The sequence below is a fragment of the Callionymus lyra genome, chromosome 3, assembly GCF_982586985.1.
Source record: "Callionymus lyra chromosome 3, fCalLyr1.hap1.1, whole genome shotgun sequence".
In the NCBI taxonomy this organism is placed as follows: Eukaryota; Metazoa; Chordata; class Actinopteri; order Syngnathiformes; family Callionymidae; genus Callionymus; species Callionymus lyra.
Genome location: NC_141820.1, coordinates 36214923 through 36232151, shown reverse-complemented (window position 1 = coordinate 36232151; position 17229 = coordinate 36214923). Strand labels below are relative to the sequence as shown.

General features: G+C 39.7%; 1 protein-coding gene across 3 annotated transcripts; it reads right to left on the bottom strand.

Annotated features, from left to right (window-relative positions):
- Positions 1–1310: 1310 nt before the first annotated feature.
- tfec (transcription factor EC) lies at positions 1311–15761 on the bottom strand. Of its 3 annotated transcripts, none has more exons than XM_087787765.1 (8): positions 15585–15761; positions 9123–9359; positions 8527–8628; positions 5815–5860; positions 4753–4809; positions 4566–4641; positions 3755–3902; positions 1311–3322 (listed from the first exon to the last, which is right to left on the bottom strand). In XM_087787765.1, exons 1-8 carry the CDS (start codon positions 15639–15641, stop codon positions 2873–2875), a joined length of 1173 nt encoding a protein of 390 aa, XP_087643891.1. In that variant the 5' UTR covers positions 15642–15761; the 3' UTR covers positions 1311–2872. The 3 variants fall into 3 exon arrangements, with proteins under 3 accessions (XP_087643891.1, XP_087643889.1, XP_087643890.1); XM_087787763.1 differs by lacking the exon at positions 15585–15761 and adding an exon at positions 10712–10775; XM_087787764.1 differs by lacking the exon at positions 15585–15761 and adding an exon at positions 10712–10775 and having other exon boundaries at positions 9189–9359.
- Between the last annotated feature and the right edge of the window lie 1468 nt (positions 15762–17229).

Sequence of the window (17229 nt, the reverse complement as noted above, 5' to 3'; positions counted from 1 at the left end):
TAGTTTTTTTTATATACATACATATATTTGATTGGAAAGTTATGTGTTTGGGGCCCCCAGGAGTGGCTGACATTGATCTAGTTTTTGGTATGATTGGAATTTTATTGAATTTAACTTGACTTGGGCCCAAGGGCTGGTGTTTGGCACAGAAAACATGTATAATAACCCATATAGTGAGGAAATTCATTTGGAATAATTATTTCCTTAAGTTTCCAAAGGTGCCGTTTATCAATCAAACAATTCCTCCTAAATGTATTCATGTCTGTTCCCAGTACAGTATTGAGCATGTTGTGTACATCATCCTGAGTGAAATATGAAATATATCTGGTCGTTCTATCACAAGTGCTGCCTTGTTTTTGGACAGTAGGGTGCGCCAGTGAAGCATGATTTAGTCTAGTTTGTAGAGACAGACGTCAGACGGGCGGAAAAGACATGATGCTGGTTAAGGTAAGAGGCTAATGTTTGGTTTGGGATCCTTGTTGTTCCTTCTTTGCTAATGGAATGCTTTGACGTATGTTTGATGAAGTCCAGCAAAGGTTCCTGAATGTCATCAAAATCAGTTTTATTTTGTTTATTATATTCATTTGATGTTTCACAATCGTCTTTTGAAAATATGCACTGTTTGTATTGTCTCTTCAAGAATCGAGCATGTGTCCTAAAGTTTTTAAAGTTGTTGCTTGTGCAGGAGGTTCTCTGGTTCCTGTCATGGTTTCTCATAGTTACTTTGATTCCAATTTAATGTTTTTTAAAAAAAAAAAAAGAACAATAGGAAGAATAGTTACTAGTTAAGTGTAAACAATGATATTTGTTCAGGTCAAACATTTACCTAGACCTCAAAATAATAGTTTCTAAATATAGTATATTCATTTGGTTATTTCTTATCTCAATGTTTTATGTACCAAATATTTGTCAACATAATATAGACTTAATAATTGTAGCATCAATATTTATCAAACAGAACACTGAAAGGATGAACAAAGTATTTAATAATTTACTTGAATAAATACATTCTAGAAAAAAAGCAATAAACATTTGTTCTCTTCAGTGTGGCTTGTTACTGCAGGTCTGGACTGACCCGTGGACTTCAAAGCGACACTTGACCTGAACCTGAACAACACACTGCTTAGACCGGTTGAATAAAAAACAAATTCAAACGTGTTTATCAAAAATGAGTTTTTATTGTTTTTCCCTCCCGGGCAAAGAGTAAAAAAGTTAACATAGTACATAACAGTATATTAAAGTATATCTTTATAAGAATACCTGGATTAAAACCACATAAATATATAAACAGTGTGAGGACGACTGTCCGCACCAGCACATTTTCATTTCTGTGACCTCAGAAGTGTTGACACCCACAATAAAGGTTTTGGTTGGTTTGTATAAAAAGCATATATAAATATATTAATAGCAAAAAAACAAAAACAAAATATCCATCAACTTTGGCTTGTTCTTGGCCCCAGGTCCGGACGCCTCAAGTACGAAGAGTACGTATGCCAGCAGTATGAGATGGAATCACCTGCACATCAGCCACTTGTATCAAATTCCCATGTTGCAGCTGAACAGGTCATCATTAAAGCGCCATTACATGATGGCTATGTCTATGTAAACAGGAAACACTTTATCCGTTCAATGTTACACAAATAAGTGTGTGTGTGTGTGTGTGTTGCGCATGTGTGCCACAAATTATATCCCATCTTAACACTATTCAGTGCCGAAGTAACTGATTTAGTTTTTTTCTTGTTAAACCTTCAATCATTCTTACAACCCATGATTGTCTCTGTAAGTAGAGTTAATAACTAGTGATGGTCTGATGAAGCTTCATGAAGCAGTGTAATCATTCTCAGAGTCCACTAGATGGCGGTCTCTGTGCTATTTTCCTTTGTTTTGAACAATTGTTCTAATGAAACATCACATCATTTTTAAACTGATGGCGCCACCTTCTGACCTCTAAACAACATGACACTACCTCATGAAGCTTCATCAGCCCATCAAGATCAATAACCCCTGTGTTTGAAATATCAATCTATCAATCTGCACTCATTTACAACAGTGTGGGACCAATGTAAGTCATGTTTAAAGAAAATTAAACTTTTTTAAATTTTTAATTCATTTTCTCATCTTGTTTTTTCAGGCTAATTTTAATAGGATTGTTATATTAAGATTAAATATTGGAAAGGAAGGGTAGGTAAACATCTCCACATTGATTGGGATGTACTTAGAAATGTGCTCTCATTCATTAATTTGTTTTCTTAACTGCTTAATCCATTATGGGGGCGGCGGGGGGGGCTATCCCAGTTTCTTCAGTCGAGAGGCGGGGGACACCCTGGACAGGACACCAGTCTGTCGCAGGGCACGACAAGACACACAACCATTCACACGCACACTCATACCTACGGACAATTTCCCCAAGTTCCCGATCAACCTCTGTATGTTTTTATACTGCGGGAGGAAACCGGAGTCCCTGGAGTAAACCCACACAACACGGGGAGAACATACAAACTCCACACAGAAAGGTCACAATTTCGCTCCCTCCTGACCTGTAGTCCCCTAGTGTGGTTGTTCTGCAGAAAAGTTGAGATTTGGTCGTTGGTGCCTTGAAGTGAACATTTCTATCGTACGTACATAAACTCACTGCTGCAAGTTGCAAAGGTGAGCGGCAAGTTCGGGCGACAGTTTGTTAAACAACAGATCCTTAAAAAAAGGTAATCATACAAAAATATGTATTTTACAGGAAAACCCAGGGTTTTCTTTTTTTTGCGTACGGTGGCTGGATGCAGCACTGAAGGTCGCTGCTGAGGCCCGATGTTCCAATCTGAGTCTCAAGACGGCTTAAAAAGAGTGCTTTGTGGAATCCGTGATCCGTCCTCCGACATTAGAGTTCATCACCCTCGGCCGAGCTGAAGCTGCTCCGACGGCTGCTGTCTTTGGACGCGGCTCCAGGCGAGCTGGCCGAGAGCAGTGGGTCGGCGCCAAAAGGAGAAAGCGCGTCGTCCATGAGGATCTCATCAAGCCGGTGCTCCTCCTTGAGCGTGGCGCTGAAGAAGTCCGTGAAGTGAGACAATGGGTCTGAGAAAGTGGTGCAGCCGTCAGCGCCCGAGAGGTGTTCAGGCTGTCCCTGAGCAAGGGTTCCAGACGAGGGCAGCGAGGGAACCCCTGCTCCCACAGAAATCCTCTGCAGGTAGTCAGCATTGGGGTCTTCCTGGTAGATCGGCGTCTGAGCTGATGACTGCTGCTGCTTCAAGAGGTGCGACTGGACTTCTGCTGGCCCCAGACTGGCTGCCATGTTGGGGAGACCATGTGCCCGAGCCTGGATCTCTAGTTCCTGTGAGAAAGAGTCAAATGCAATAACATTTAAATGGGGAGATTGACAAAGTCCAATTTTAAATACTTATCGCCTTTAATGTAAAAACAAACCAGGACAGGTTTTTTGGGGGGGGGAGTGGGAATGGCGAGCCAATCATCAATGAGATATATTTAATAATAGAAAACTGATAAAGAAGCAAAATAAAAACTATACCTAAAGAAATGTTCAATAAAAATATATTAATATTAATAAATATTCAACTTTTTCTCCCAGAAGTAAAATGACGATTGATTATTTAAATTTATTAAAATGCTTAAAAGTAAAAGTAACTAAATAATAAATTACAAGTAAATAACAAGAATTAATTAGATTGTGTTTTACAAAATATTTCTGAGGTTTAAAAAAAAAACGAAAATAATGAAAAGTGAGATGGTTAAGTCTGGCTGTTACCTGGATCCGGAGCAGCAGACGTCGGTTAGCCTGCTCCAGCTTCTTCTGTCGGCCCTCCAGCTCGCGCGCATGTTGCTGCTCCTTCTGCAGCCAACGGATGTACTCCACCGACGCCTTGAGTATCGTACCCTTGTTCCAGCGCATGTCACTGGACACAGCAAAATGTCTTTTAGACGATCATCAGATAACAAGGTGTCACCGAATCGGATTTCAACGTTGTCCTGTCACTAGTTCTAGTCTCACTAGACTATCACCCTGGCTCGAACTGAGTGAGAATGTTGGGTTTGCCGATGGTGTACTAGCACGAACTGGTATTGCACTTGCATGTTGTAATTGATCTATCATAGTGTTGTGATACAGTGGTCGCGATATGTTGTGACAGTTAGGTGGATTAATGAACTAACTTGGGTTGCATTTGTGTTGATGACATTGTTTAAATGCTGGTCATGAACATGCTTCAGCAAGAGTGTTCAATGAATGCACCTTTACCCGTCTCACTGATGCAGCCTTCAGAGTAAGAATGCTTGTGATATTTACTGTTTAAAAAATAAATCTTCACTTAAAAGTGGACACAAGTTTGAAGACTTTGGTGGTTCGGTGGAGAAATTAAGCTCCCCATCTATAAACCTTGTGTAGCTATACAAAGGCCACACAAGTAGAGTTGATACAATAAAAGAGTATTCCATATATTAAGGCTCAAAGGAGATATCATTTAAATTGCTTTACACCTAGGATTCATTTTTTTATTTTGTTGCCACTGTCCAGCAGAGATGTGGTGACACTGTCAATGTAGCATGTAGAAAAAACTTACGGATCATTGGACTTTGGAATGAGTGTCCCAAGCTCCTTTATCCTGTAGTTGATGTTGTATCTCCGCCTGCGTTCAACTGCACAAACAGATATTGATTATTTAAAGAGTATACACAAGTGAATTGATGATGACAAAATAGCAGAGTACAGCATCAAATGTGTACTAAGCAAACAACAAACACACTCACTCAGGTTGTGGTTGTCTTTCTTCTGTCGCTCTTTAGCCATCACTCTTGTGTCATGTTCTAAAAAAAAACAAAAAACATCATGTATTAGTTCTGTCAGCTTATTTAGCAAGGGCATGAAAAGTACACAGAGAGAACACGATGTCGGACAGAATGTTAGTGCTACTACGGTATGACCTCTGCGTCTCTGAAAGAAGTCGATTCTTCCACTGAAGCATTTCTGCCGTCCACAAAAATAGCGAGAATTTCTAAGCCAGTTAGCTCTGCAATTGGCTGTGACGCAAAAAAAGTCAGTATTCGTACTCACATTCTTGCTAGTTATTAAATTACTGAGTCAAGATTGGATTTCCTAATTTGTCTCTGTTGATTCAATCAGGGCTAGTTAAGCAGTGACTGACGCGTCATTGTCCTCGGCTAGCTCAACAAACAGACAGCATTTACGCTTCTGGGTGTTTCGTTGGCTGACTGATTTTTTAAGCGGCTGGATTCACGATGGCTGGAAGGAATGTCAGAGAAAAACGTGACGAAAAACTGACCATCATAAGAGTCGGAAAAAATCCCTGTTTCCTTTAAAAGTAACGTTTTAACCAAAATGGCGAATAATTCCCTCTGTAATGGCACGTTACAGTTCAAATGTTTTTTTGACATTTACATTGACATTACATTTCAAACAAAGATTATTTCAGAGATTTGTATTATTTAATGATTTTAAATTGTCTTAAAAGATTTATATTTGATGTTGTATTTAAAAAACATATTTAACTCAACATGGAATGCTGGTCAACATATAGACATTTAATTGACAAAATAAATGAACAGTGTAAGGTCATGAAAATGTTTTTATTTAATGAAAAAGATAGAATGAACTAGGCGTTTACTGTTTTAGAGGTCTAACCCTAATCCGGATTGTAATGCAGACTCCGACAGTTTCCCCTAAAAGAGTTTTCTTTGACTGTAAAATAGTTTTCTTGTCTATGCTAGAGTTCATACCTGTGTATTCCCTCTTAACTGTGAGCTTTGCAGGGTAAGGTGTGGGACTAATTTCACCATTTGTGTCGTTCATACCTGGTTCACCGCCGTAGAGGTCCAGCATGCTGCTACTGAGCGACACCTAGAGGATGGAAGGAGACAGAGTTGTAGTTACATAATACAAATAATACAAAAAAAAGGAAGAAACAAAACGACGGGTCAGCTGGTGAAGTTAACCTTGGGTCCCCTCCTGAAATTCGGTAACAAGCCCCAGAACAGAGGGAAAAACAGATTGAGATAGACTGTCAACCCTGATGATGATTCCCCAGGATAAGTTAAGTCCCTATAGAGATCCTAGCCATATGGGCAATGTGAAGGAGAGAATCATGAAGGAGAAGGCTGGAGGTATGGAGGATGATCATCTTTATATCAGAATTCCATAAGGTAGCAACCAGGAAAGAAGTATCCAAGAGGTATAGGCAGATGCCCATACCTGAGTCAATAAGACATTTTCAGAGCAGCATAGGCCTTTACCCCCGTCAGCAAAGTAATCAACAAGACTGGTATAGATACCAACTATGAAACAGGACCAACATCAGCTACATTCTCTACACAAATGACATCCAGCTGTACTCCAAGAGTGAGTGAGACATTGAATCACTGATCCATACTATCAGGATCTACAGCAGTGGCATCAGAACGATGTTCAGGTTGGAGATATGTAGTAGAATAATGAAAAAAAGAGTCCATATGGACACTTCTAAGGCAGAGTTGTGGATGTGGAGAAGCTACAAATACCTTGGCATACCATAGGCAAATCGCAACCATACTTCTAAAACAGCAACAGCCAAATACTCATCATATCAAATACATCATCTCTCAAATATGCTCATCATAGATGGGGTTTCCACCATAAATCCAATATCTAGAGACTATACACGAAGCAGTCAAAGCGAGAATATGGTAAGTGAGCCATATCCTGGATGAAAAATCCAAGCACAATGACCGCACTTGCACTATGTCTCGGAGATGGCCCCAAGAGATGAAGTACTTATGTCACCAGCAATGCAAACCGTGTAGAGGAGGAACCAGAGGAACCATCATGACTGGAAAAACCCCTGCATGGGAAAAACCGTCGTCAGATGATATGAACAAATCCTACCAATGGCTATGAGGGGCCGGTCTGACGTACAGCACAGAGGCCCTCACCATGGAGACACAGGAACAGGCTTTCAGCACCAGAGCAGTAGAGGCCCAGATCTACTACTCCAGGCAAGATCCCAGGTGGCCTGGAACCACCAGCTCCAAACAGCAAGGTGTAAAATGCTGGCTAATAAAGCACACGTTTGCAAAACCAAGCTGTGGACCCTGAGGTCAAGATGGAAAGCATGTTATAAGTGTTGTGTGCTTATTTATGAAGGCATGTGTATATTTATGCATATATAGATAGATCTACATGAGCAGGTCACTTGTTTTAAGTTGACACACATTAAAGTCACTTTATAAAATACATAATCTATTAATACATGATGATGATGACAATGATATTATTAATTTGGATAATGGCCGGAAATAATAATGACTATTTAAAATAAAGATTTTTGAAACTGACAAAATTCATATTTTAACAAACGCTGATGATGGGGAGGTCACGCCTGACCCGCCTTGCTGTAACAAAGGACTTAACTAGAGCCAAACAGGGTCCCTGACCTCCAACCCTAACTCTGAGGACATTGATCTTCTGAGTGCCGCATTCAGTTTCCCCCACATCTCCCCGTCCCGGGCACAGAGAACCTCTCTGTGTTGTAAATAGCATGGCAGCAGATTAGACACAGGCTAGGTCAATGCCGGGAACAGAGGCAAAACTGTTTTGATTGAATGTCCAGTCGTAGCCGGGTCGCTTCTGCCATAATGCTGCCTTGTCATCGCTCGCGAGACATCCACATTTAGCAGGGCGGCACTCATGCGTGACCAATTTGCATCTGTGTGTTTACGGCAAGCTGAAGGAGTCAAAGACCATGTTTCTGTGTCAGAATGCGTGTCTAATCTATTCAAGGGAGAGTGATAATGTCGAGACAAGGAAACAAAACAGACAGAAGGAGTTATCTGACCAGATACTCGGGGCAAGAGCAAGAAGGGTCACAGCATCAATTATCTACAGTAGAAAGTTGCCACATCCATGTTAAAGCTTCATCTGTGTTTTTTCCTAAATATTGAAAGGGTTATAGTGTTACTGAAAATTGTTCCTGGTATTCTAGTGATCTATGTCTCTTCCCTGTTGTGACTCTAAAATCAAAATTCTCCGTTGGAATTTGTACTTTATCGTTAAGAAACAAGCGATGAAGTCAGACAAATCTATGTTTTTCAAGCATCTTAACAGCAGCAAAAGTCAAGAGGTTAAGACTTCCCTCTCCCCAGAATCAAGCCCTTATCCAAAGTTTTTAGTTCAAGACTTTGACAACCTTGTTGGGTGGAGCATCCCTGGTCCTGTACTGCACCACTTCATCTTTTGAGAGTGCACACAGGTCTCTCTTCTGCTATCAGCTCGCCTCTCACTCCCCTCTACCAGACTATCTCCACTGTCTTTGCTCGCTGTCACTTTATCAGCCTCTTCGTCGCAGCTGTTTCGATCATTCCCCCAAATTCCCGCTCCAGTATTCCTTTTATCAGCGTCGTTATCTTGAGTAGCGCTAAGAAATGTAGCTAAGCCGCGCGAACTTTGACTCCAGACTTAAGCTCACACACACGGACATCAGAAGAAGCTGATGGCGAAGACGATGTGGTGACGTTGAGGTGGAAGATACTCACGCTGTTTTGCATCATGAGCTTAGAATCCAGACAGTCCACACCTCCGTCATTGAACCCAGACTCAAGACTAATGAGGTCATCAATCACTTCATCCATCGGGAACTGAAAGAAATAATGAAGTTTCATCAAAAGGTTATCATAACCCAACACATTATATATGATATTTAATATAGAAATATGAAGTTATATTGACAGCCATAAAATAAATATCTGTTTTTGTTTTATTTACTGAATGATGTGTAAATAGCTTCCTGGGATCATTTCCTGAATACTTTACTGAAGCTTTGTTTCTCCATCACTCAAACCCACATTCAGGTCAGTACGCTTGTCAAACCAAAAAGATACTGTCAGCAGAAGGTACTACAAACATGCTCACTCAGGTTTGGGAAGTTGTACAGAACATAGTGCTCATCAAAGAACGTGATAGATTTATATGTGAGTGAGTTTATGGTTTCTTCATTTTAGAGAATAAATGTGTTCAGAAGGAAATACGATCCATGATCACGGTCAAAAAACGAGAGTGCTGATCAGATCTGAATGTTCTTTTTTCATGGCTGATGTTCCCGAGTCAGATGTTTCGGAAAAACCGGACTCACCTCGCCATCGTGGCCGGACATGGCGAGCAGTGTGACCGGACTATTGGGGTTGCTGCTGTCGCTCACGCTGGCCATGTGACCGTTCCTCATGATGGGCACGCTGGCCAACGCCGGGCCAGGGGCATGTCCCTGTCCGACAGTAGATGCCAGTTTGGTGCTCAGCGTCAGGTACTGCTTCACCTGCTGGTTCTGGTTCTGGTGGAGGTGGAACTTGGAGTTCTCTAGTTGGCTCTGAACCTGCAGCACAGAAGCAAGCGGCTTAAGTCAGGCGGCTACAGTAGCAAATAGAAAGTTCAGTACTTAATACATAGAAATCACGAGCCAATAGATACAGTCACATTCAAATATAGATTCACAACTCACTGAGAATAATATAACATAGGCTTACATATGGCATTGTGTATGTACTTAAACACTACGCACATCTAGTACACACAACAAATCCTATAAACATAAAAAACGGAACCGTTTATACTAACTGACAACTCGCACACATACAGCATAACCTAGAACTATGACAACACAAGTGTAAAACAAGCTCGGAAATGAAATGCATTTGCAGACCTCAGCAAGTACGCAGACATATTGTACAGCCTTAGTCATCCCAGTAATGCACACAGTGCACAAAAAAACACCTGTATGATGACACACAAACACGCACACATACGTTTAGTTCCGAAGACCCAATGCACCAATATTAACGCACTGACAGAATAACACAAATTTAAATAGAATAGAATAGAATAGAAAAGCTTTATTCATCCCCAGAGGGGAAACACACTTTCACAACAGCGCAGTTGAAAAAATAATAATAATAATAATAAAGTGCAAGGAAAAAAGAAATAATAAAAGAGATAATACAAAATAATATAAAAACGATCTTAAGAATATACAAATTATTTACAAAATTAGAAATTTGACACTATTAACAAAATAAAATAGAATAAAAATAAAATAAAATAGAAATAAAAAACGGAAAAAAATAAAATAAAAAACACACAAGAAGAAAAACACACTACGGATTAGCATCAGGATATTTAAAGTAGAGAGTTAAATATCCTGACACCAGTTGGGATGAAAGATGCACAAGTTTACACAACAAGTTTATTTAGGTCAAATACGCTCAGAAAATAGAAACTAAAAAGACACCAGCTCTCTTGTGAACACAATGAAGTCAGCTTGAGACACACAAGGACGCAGAATGAAGCATATCCATTCCACAAGATTTCAAGATTATTAAAAAAAAAAAAAAAAAGGCAAAACCTCCTTATAAACAACAAAAATAACAAACATACCGGTACACACATGTGCATCTTGAGTTGAACAAACAAATACACAACAAAACATAAATGTTGGATAGCCACACATTTTAGTTCTATGACTTTAATTTAATTTAAAGTCATTATTGCTTTTTTAAATATTAAATGCATGTTTAAAAAAATTATATTACACTAAATGTTTGATATACAAATATATTTAACGACACAAACATTTCTGTCAGCTGTTTGGCTGGCTTTTAAAATGATAATACTATTGTACGTTTGAAAGTTGAAATTCATTTAAATCTTGACAAACTGCGAGGTGCTTACGTTGGAGGCTCTGGTCGCGTCCCGCATCATGTAGTAGCCGCAGTCGGTTAAGTGTGGCATTCTCAGAGACGCTCTGGTTTGTCTGCGTGAGCAACACTTCTGACTGTGCTGCTGCTCCTATCCTGCATGGAAGTGGACTCCCAAGTGAGTGTGGCCCCTGAGGACCCCGAGTCTCTTTAAAACCCTAATGAACTAATTAGGGAGCAAAGCTGACGGTCATCAACAGTCCGGACGGAACAATTACTTCAAACGGGAGTGTGAGTTTGATCACTGCAGGACGCTGGCCTTTATCTCGGACCTCGTGGCCCCGCCTACCCTGGCCAGTCTGGCCAATCAGGGCCACTCCTCTGATTGCTCCAGGGTTTTGGGCAGGACAATTGACCTTTGTTCCATCTGAGGGACTTAAAATCAGTATTGTCTCTATTTTTAAAATCAGAAGTTTAACTCAGGACTGGTTTTGTCCTGTGCAGTTCCAAGTGGGTTCTTTCTAGCTTTCTTTTCTCTTTGGCATCTGGAAGATCCAGAAGAATCGATCGGCAACAGACTCAGAAGAATGACTCGATGATTGCGTGATAAACAATTCAGCTTTAAATTACCAGACGGAGCGAAGCCTCCAAACACAAACTGAGATACACATGTTTTTGAGGCCGGAGACAAGTCTTTTGAGGAATCAGCTGCAAATTGCTGACGCACAATATGTCGATAGCAACTTGTATATTGCTGGCATATACAAGGTTTAATAGCAAACTAGCTTTTGTGACACAGTTTGTGTGCTGAAATAATGATGAAATATGTGACGCACAATTTCGCTTGTCTGATTACTGATAGTGGGTGCAATTTGCACACATTTTTTTTGTTGCTTTTATTGATTTTAATTTGGTTATATGAGCACAGTGTGTGTATTCCTTCATTATCACACATCAAATTACTTAATTTCTTTTCAATGGTTACCATTGCATGACTGTCTGTCTCGACGTGCCTAATGAGCCACACATCTGTGTGTTCCAATGTGTAAATGACACCTATTTTATATTATTACGTGGAGACTTTCCAAGTCAACCTAATGTGGAACCAGAACACATACGATGACATATGGGCTTGCACTTCCTCACTGGCTAAAGTTTGAACTGCAATCAAACTGGTGTATTAAAAAGTTGTTCATGGAGCTTCGATGTGTAATTTTGACTGAAAAGTTTAGTGCTACTGTGACCTCCTCCTGCAGTTTCTTTGGACTCACTTCAACTCTTCTTGTGACTCGAGTATCTCAACGTTTTCTGTTTCCGATCGATTTACTTGTTTAGAGAAACACATCGGCTGCAGCTTCACACATTTTCCATCACATCTCTTTTTAACTTGTTCTTCTCTCGCTCAGTATTTCCCTGTCAACAACTGGAGTGACTCATGCTCCAGTGTTATCAAGCTACATGATCACTTCTTGTTCATATATTTCAGAGAGATACTTTTATTGTGGAGGGTTCAGTCAACAGTGCTGGTCTTATTTGCACTCAACTCACAGGGAGTCATTCGAAGGTTTGGATCCATGCAATCATAATCCAACCCACTTCCTGTCTGGCTCCTTCCATCACAGCAGACACTTACATGTCATCTTAATTCAATTCTTTATCAGTAGGGCAGCAAAGAAAATGGGGTTTTCACACTGATAGTTCTGGATCAAAGTCTGTTTGTCTGTAAATCTGAGATGAACTCAAAGGACCTGGTCATTGACCACTTAGCTCTGTCGCCCATGTACTACTAATCTTCTTGATTCAATTGTTCGGCTGAAATAATGTTGAGATCTGGGCTCAATACCGAAAGTACACAACTGAACATGGATCTTTCATAGTGCTACTAGAGCTCAACCCAGATCAGCCTCGGTTCAGTCCTGAGTTTACTCTGTCACTGTTTGAGTCTGAAAATGTGTGTACAGGCTGGTGATCTTACATTAACTGCATATAATTGAATATAATTGACTTTACCAGGCAGTAAAATGATGGTTTATGGGAAAATAAGAAAAAACTCAGCACAGACATTACAGACTGCAAACTGCAGACACTAAAATAAATCATCTGAAGTCACAACAGTCTGAGCTTTAAAACTATTTCCATTCTTGGTTGGAGACGAAGATGTGACACATGTGAACATCAAATAGTGAGAGCGATAGAAATGGCTCGGTTGGGTACATGAGTCGTGGGTGTGATGTCTCTCTGACTCAAGAGAAAACGAGTGTGACGTCCGATTGTCCTGGTTGGACTTTCTCACTAGTGTAAGCGCCGGAGACGCGCTCCTTATCCACTTAAAGGAAACTGATTGGATTAAGCGGCTAATGGCTTCAGTTAGCATGGCTACAATGGCGCTCCTGTTGAGATGTTAGCAGCGGCGCACGGAACATCGCAGTGATAACAATCACAGTTTCAGCTCTGAGGATGGTTGGATCTGTTCCAAACCTATCCAGACACTTTTCTTTGTGTATGTCTGCACCTGCTGCTACAGAGGTCACGAATAAGTCACTGAAACATCTTTGTTTGGCAACAGAAACTGTTTTTTTTCTTACTGTGAGATGAGACAGTAATGGATACTTGTTGATGTCATCTACAAAAAACGTAATGGAAAATTATAAAAATGTACATATAATGTTCAATTTGGAATGTTCGTGTATATGTTACATCATAAAAAAAAAATGTAAGCTTTTTCTTTATAAGAGAGGCACAGGGGCATAAGACCGTTTCAACCACACATGTTGCACACCCAGTAAGAGATTTACAGAAGTTCAATATAATCATAATAACTTTATTGAACAAATATTTTGTTATAATAAAGTTATACATAAGAGTGAACTCTCAGCCTAATTTTACAAAGTATACAAACAATAAAAAGATACTGATCACACAGAGGTCAGATTCAGGTCAATAATCGGATAAAAGTGTGAAGTCAAATGTCCTCAAAAGATGATCAAATGATGACAATGTTTTTTACAGGTCCAAGGTGGGCCACTCCTTTGGTGTCTGCAGCAGTTGCTAAAAGAGTGGTGGTCCCTACATTAGAGGGACTCTATGCCCAACCTGGGAACACCTGTGTTTTCTCCCAGAACAGCTGGAAAAGGAGAGGAAAAGTCCAGTTTCTTCCGCAGTGGTAGAAGATGGATGGGTGGAAGTAATTTGATATCTGTGTCATTCTTTGATTTATCCATATTTTTACAGCTCAACGTTCCACTTCCTGTCTGGATGAGCTGCCCTTAGCGAGGTCATCTGCGTCCTCCTAACCTTGTTATCTCCACTGGAGACATTTTAATCACTACATTAGAGCGTCTGAAGCCTTGTGGTTGTTTCTGCACGCATATCAGTGCACGCACTTCTGTCATTCTCAGATCAGATGTGAGCATTAATAACCACGTATGGATTGAATTGATTCCTCATCCATTCCACTTATGTGTTTAACAGTTCTAAATATGTTTGTCTTATCTTGATATCTCGATCTTTTATGTTTATATTGTGTAAGCTGAAGAGTGAGTTGAGTCAGTAGTTTATAGATATTAGTAAATAACAAGAGACTGATGTAGATGATAGAGTTGATACATCTGTCTGTCCCTCCTTACTTCCCTGGGCAGGATCATAACTCTATCATTTAAATTGTGTCAAACCACTCCCCTTTTTCTATATAGTGTTTCTAATGATCCCACTTTTAGTTCATCTTTGTAGTTAGTGTTTGAAGTGTAATTGATATAACGAAACATTAAATGTGACGGTATGTAACAGTTGCTTTCTGTATAACAAATACTTACTTGTAATTATTTTTGTTTTTGTTATGCAAATAGTCAGATAAACTGCAAAGATAAGTAGAGATTTTGGAAGTTAAAATTCAATAGTTATTTTTTCTTAAATAAAACAAGATAAAACCATCTTCAACTTGTAAAAGAGTCAAATATACAACATTTATGGTAAATCAAATGAAACAAGTATGGTATAAAAGCAGTAGAACATTTTAAAAAGTTTGTTAAAAGATTTAAAAGTCAAGATTATGACTATTATTCCTGTGTCTATGAGTCCAGTATAAAAGTCAAGGACTTATAACCAAAAACATTTGGCCATTAAAATGAATTGTTATATTAAGATATGATATTTCAGTAGATTGCTTATCTTCAGTTATTATTATTATTTTATTTTATTTACATGTCATTTGCATTTTCTTACTTACTTGATGAATAGCAACACAAGTTTTCAGGGTTGAAAATATTACATGGCGATGGGATGGAATCCATTGCAGTTAATCTATTTGTGTGGAGAGACAGGCAGGTTTCAGTCTGACTCGCTTCTTCTTTCACTTCAGAAAAGTGGTGATTCAGAGCTGAAGTGCAGTAGCCGCTTCAGCCTTTTTTTTTTAGCTCAATCAAACATGTTTACAGTTGAAATTAGCTTTTAGTCTAGAGTGATTTCTGTGGGTAAAGTGATCTGATAACATCACCTTGTAGACAACCATCTTAGTGAAGAACCCTCTCAGTTCTCACAGATTTTTTCAACTCTACTTGGCAATGCACAGTCTTGCTCAGAAACGTTGGACTAGGTACTCTCTGAATCAATTCCTAGTCAATGGCAAAAGCCCCCTTGTGGACAGCGCTGTCATTGCATGTATAAACTTTATGAAAAAGACTTGTCGATGCATCAGTTGATGGGAAATGCTCTGATTTCAAATCTCAAACATTCAAAGATCTTAAACTAAGATAAACCTGCGAAGCACAGCGTGACAATTTTGCACTGGATCCAGGTCCTCAATGCAACTATTCATGCAACATCCCCCCCGCCAACATCACATCCCTTAACCATATTCCTTCCCACAGACCCCCCCACCAATGCACCTTACCCGGCCAAGACCAGCCTACCTGCAGCAACTGCATCTCCGTCAAGGTGACAACCTGAACCACGCAGCAGCGACTCATGGCGACTGGATCTGACTCTGAAGAAGCAGAAGTGTGCAGGACCGCCAGAGGAAGTCCTGACACACTCTGGATCTGTTTCCTGTCTTTAGAGGTGGGGAGAAACTGCTGCGCTGGTGTTTGGGGTCCATAGAAAGTTCCTGCAACACCACAATATTCTGCTTCCTACCGCCAGATCAGCACATTCTGCCGGGTTATCTGCCCGGGCACCACTTCCCTCGCTGGACTCCAGGAGCATCACCTCGTCCTGCTGTCAGAACTGCTGCGCACACCAAACCTCTTATCTTAGAACCCGACGCCTCACTCAAGAGGGTCTCACGGGGAGGGTCTGGCTCGAGGCCTTGGCAGTAAGTTCAAGTCTACTATTGAGGTATCTGAGGTTGATAGATAAAAAGCACAATTGAATGTGAAGTTCACAATCACCCTCACTGCGTTGGAAAGTTAAACAATTTATCTAAAGTATATTATACATGTAATGTTCAGATAGCAACACAAAAGTCCAACTAACAAAAAAGCCATGTATTATTCTTTAGTTTTTATTACTATTTTTGCCTTTCTTCCTCATTCCCCCTCTAGTATTCCTGCTTCCTCTTCTCTGTCTGCCACTTCCTGTCATTCTTATTCATCTTTCAGTTTCTGCTCATATTTAGAATATTCACTTCGTCTTTCTCCATCACTGATGAGCTGTAAATGGGAAGATTAAACGATAAAAAGAAAAAGAAATGCCCTATTAAAGTGGGTATTTTAAATGTAATATTAGCTTATATAATTATTATATCATCAGTTCTACCTTCGTGAGTTTATTTCAATAAGGAAAACTTACGTGAAAACTCAACATTCCTGACTCACTCACTTCAAATGTTGAAGTCCTCCTCTCTAAGATGATGCTTTGAAGTTATTACTTATTATTATTATTATAAAGTTCTCCCCGTCTGAAATCTCAGCAAACTAGAGGTTACGACAGTGAAGTGCATTATAATGCAAAAATGGTCTTCACTCCTCCTCCAGCCAGCTGTAATCATGCCCTGCTTTGTTTAAACAAGGAGTCCCTTGGAGGTGGAGACCTCCGGGAATGATTATGTGTGGTGACAAACCTCAATGTTTGTCCAATCACAGCAGAGTGGGTGTGGTTATGGTACACGAGAGTTAAACTCCAGAAAAACAAAGTGGGCGGGGCTTAAGAACATTTTCTAATGTAAATATTTAAGTAAAAAGATAGTTTTGTACACACAACAACCTACTGATGATACATTAGAGGTCCAGGATCTATTTAAGACACACTTAAATCAAATCAATTAAATCAATGTTTTTGAGCACATACAGACTCACAGTTTTGTTTCCAATCATAAAAATTGAACACAAACTCAAATATTTATCTAAAGATAAGCGAGAAATGGAGGAGTTTAACTTGTATGTATAAAGAGTCACCTGTTGTGTGCTTTGAAACTCTACAGCATAGTTTACTACAGGAGCTGTTGTGTGAGTTTAATACTGTACTATGCTGTAGTTGTTGTGCAGTAATACACTCCCCCTACAAAAATGTTGAGTTACAAACTTGTGAATTCACTGTCCAGCTACACAATTACAAACC

What these genes read in the sequence shown, in the direction of transcription:
- tfec (XM_087787763.1), bottom strand. Translation starts at nt 10,771, where the DNA reads ATGCCACACTTAACCGACTGCGGCTACTACATGATGCGGGACGCGACC. An exon ending in ACGCGACCAGAGCCTCCAAC is followed by an intron (nt 9,360 to 10,711) that starts GTAAGCACCTCG and finishes TCTGTGCTGCAG; the next exon opens with GTTCAGAGCCAACTAGAGAA. An exon ending in GTCTGCTGCTCCGGATCCAG is followed by an intron (nt 3,323 to 3,754) that starts GTAACAGCCAGA and finishes TCTTTCTCACAG; the next exon opens with GAACTAGAGATCCAGGCTCG.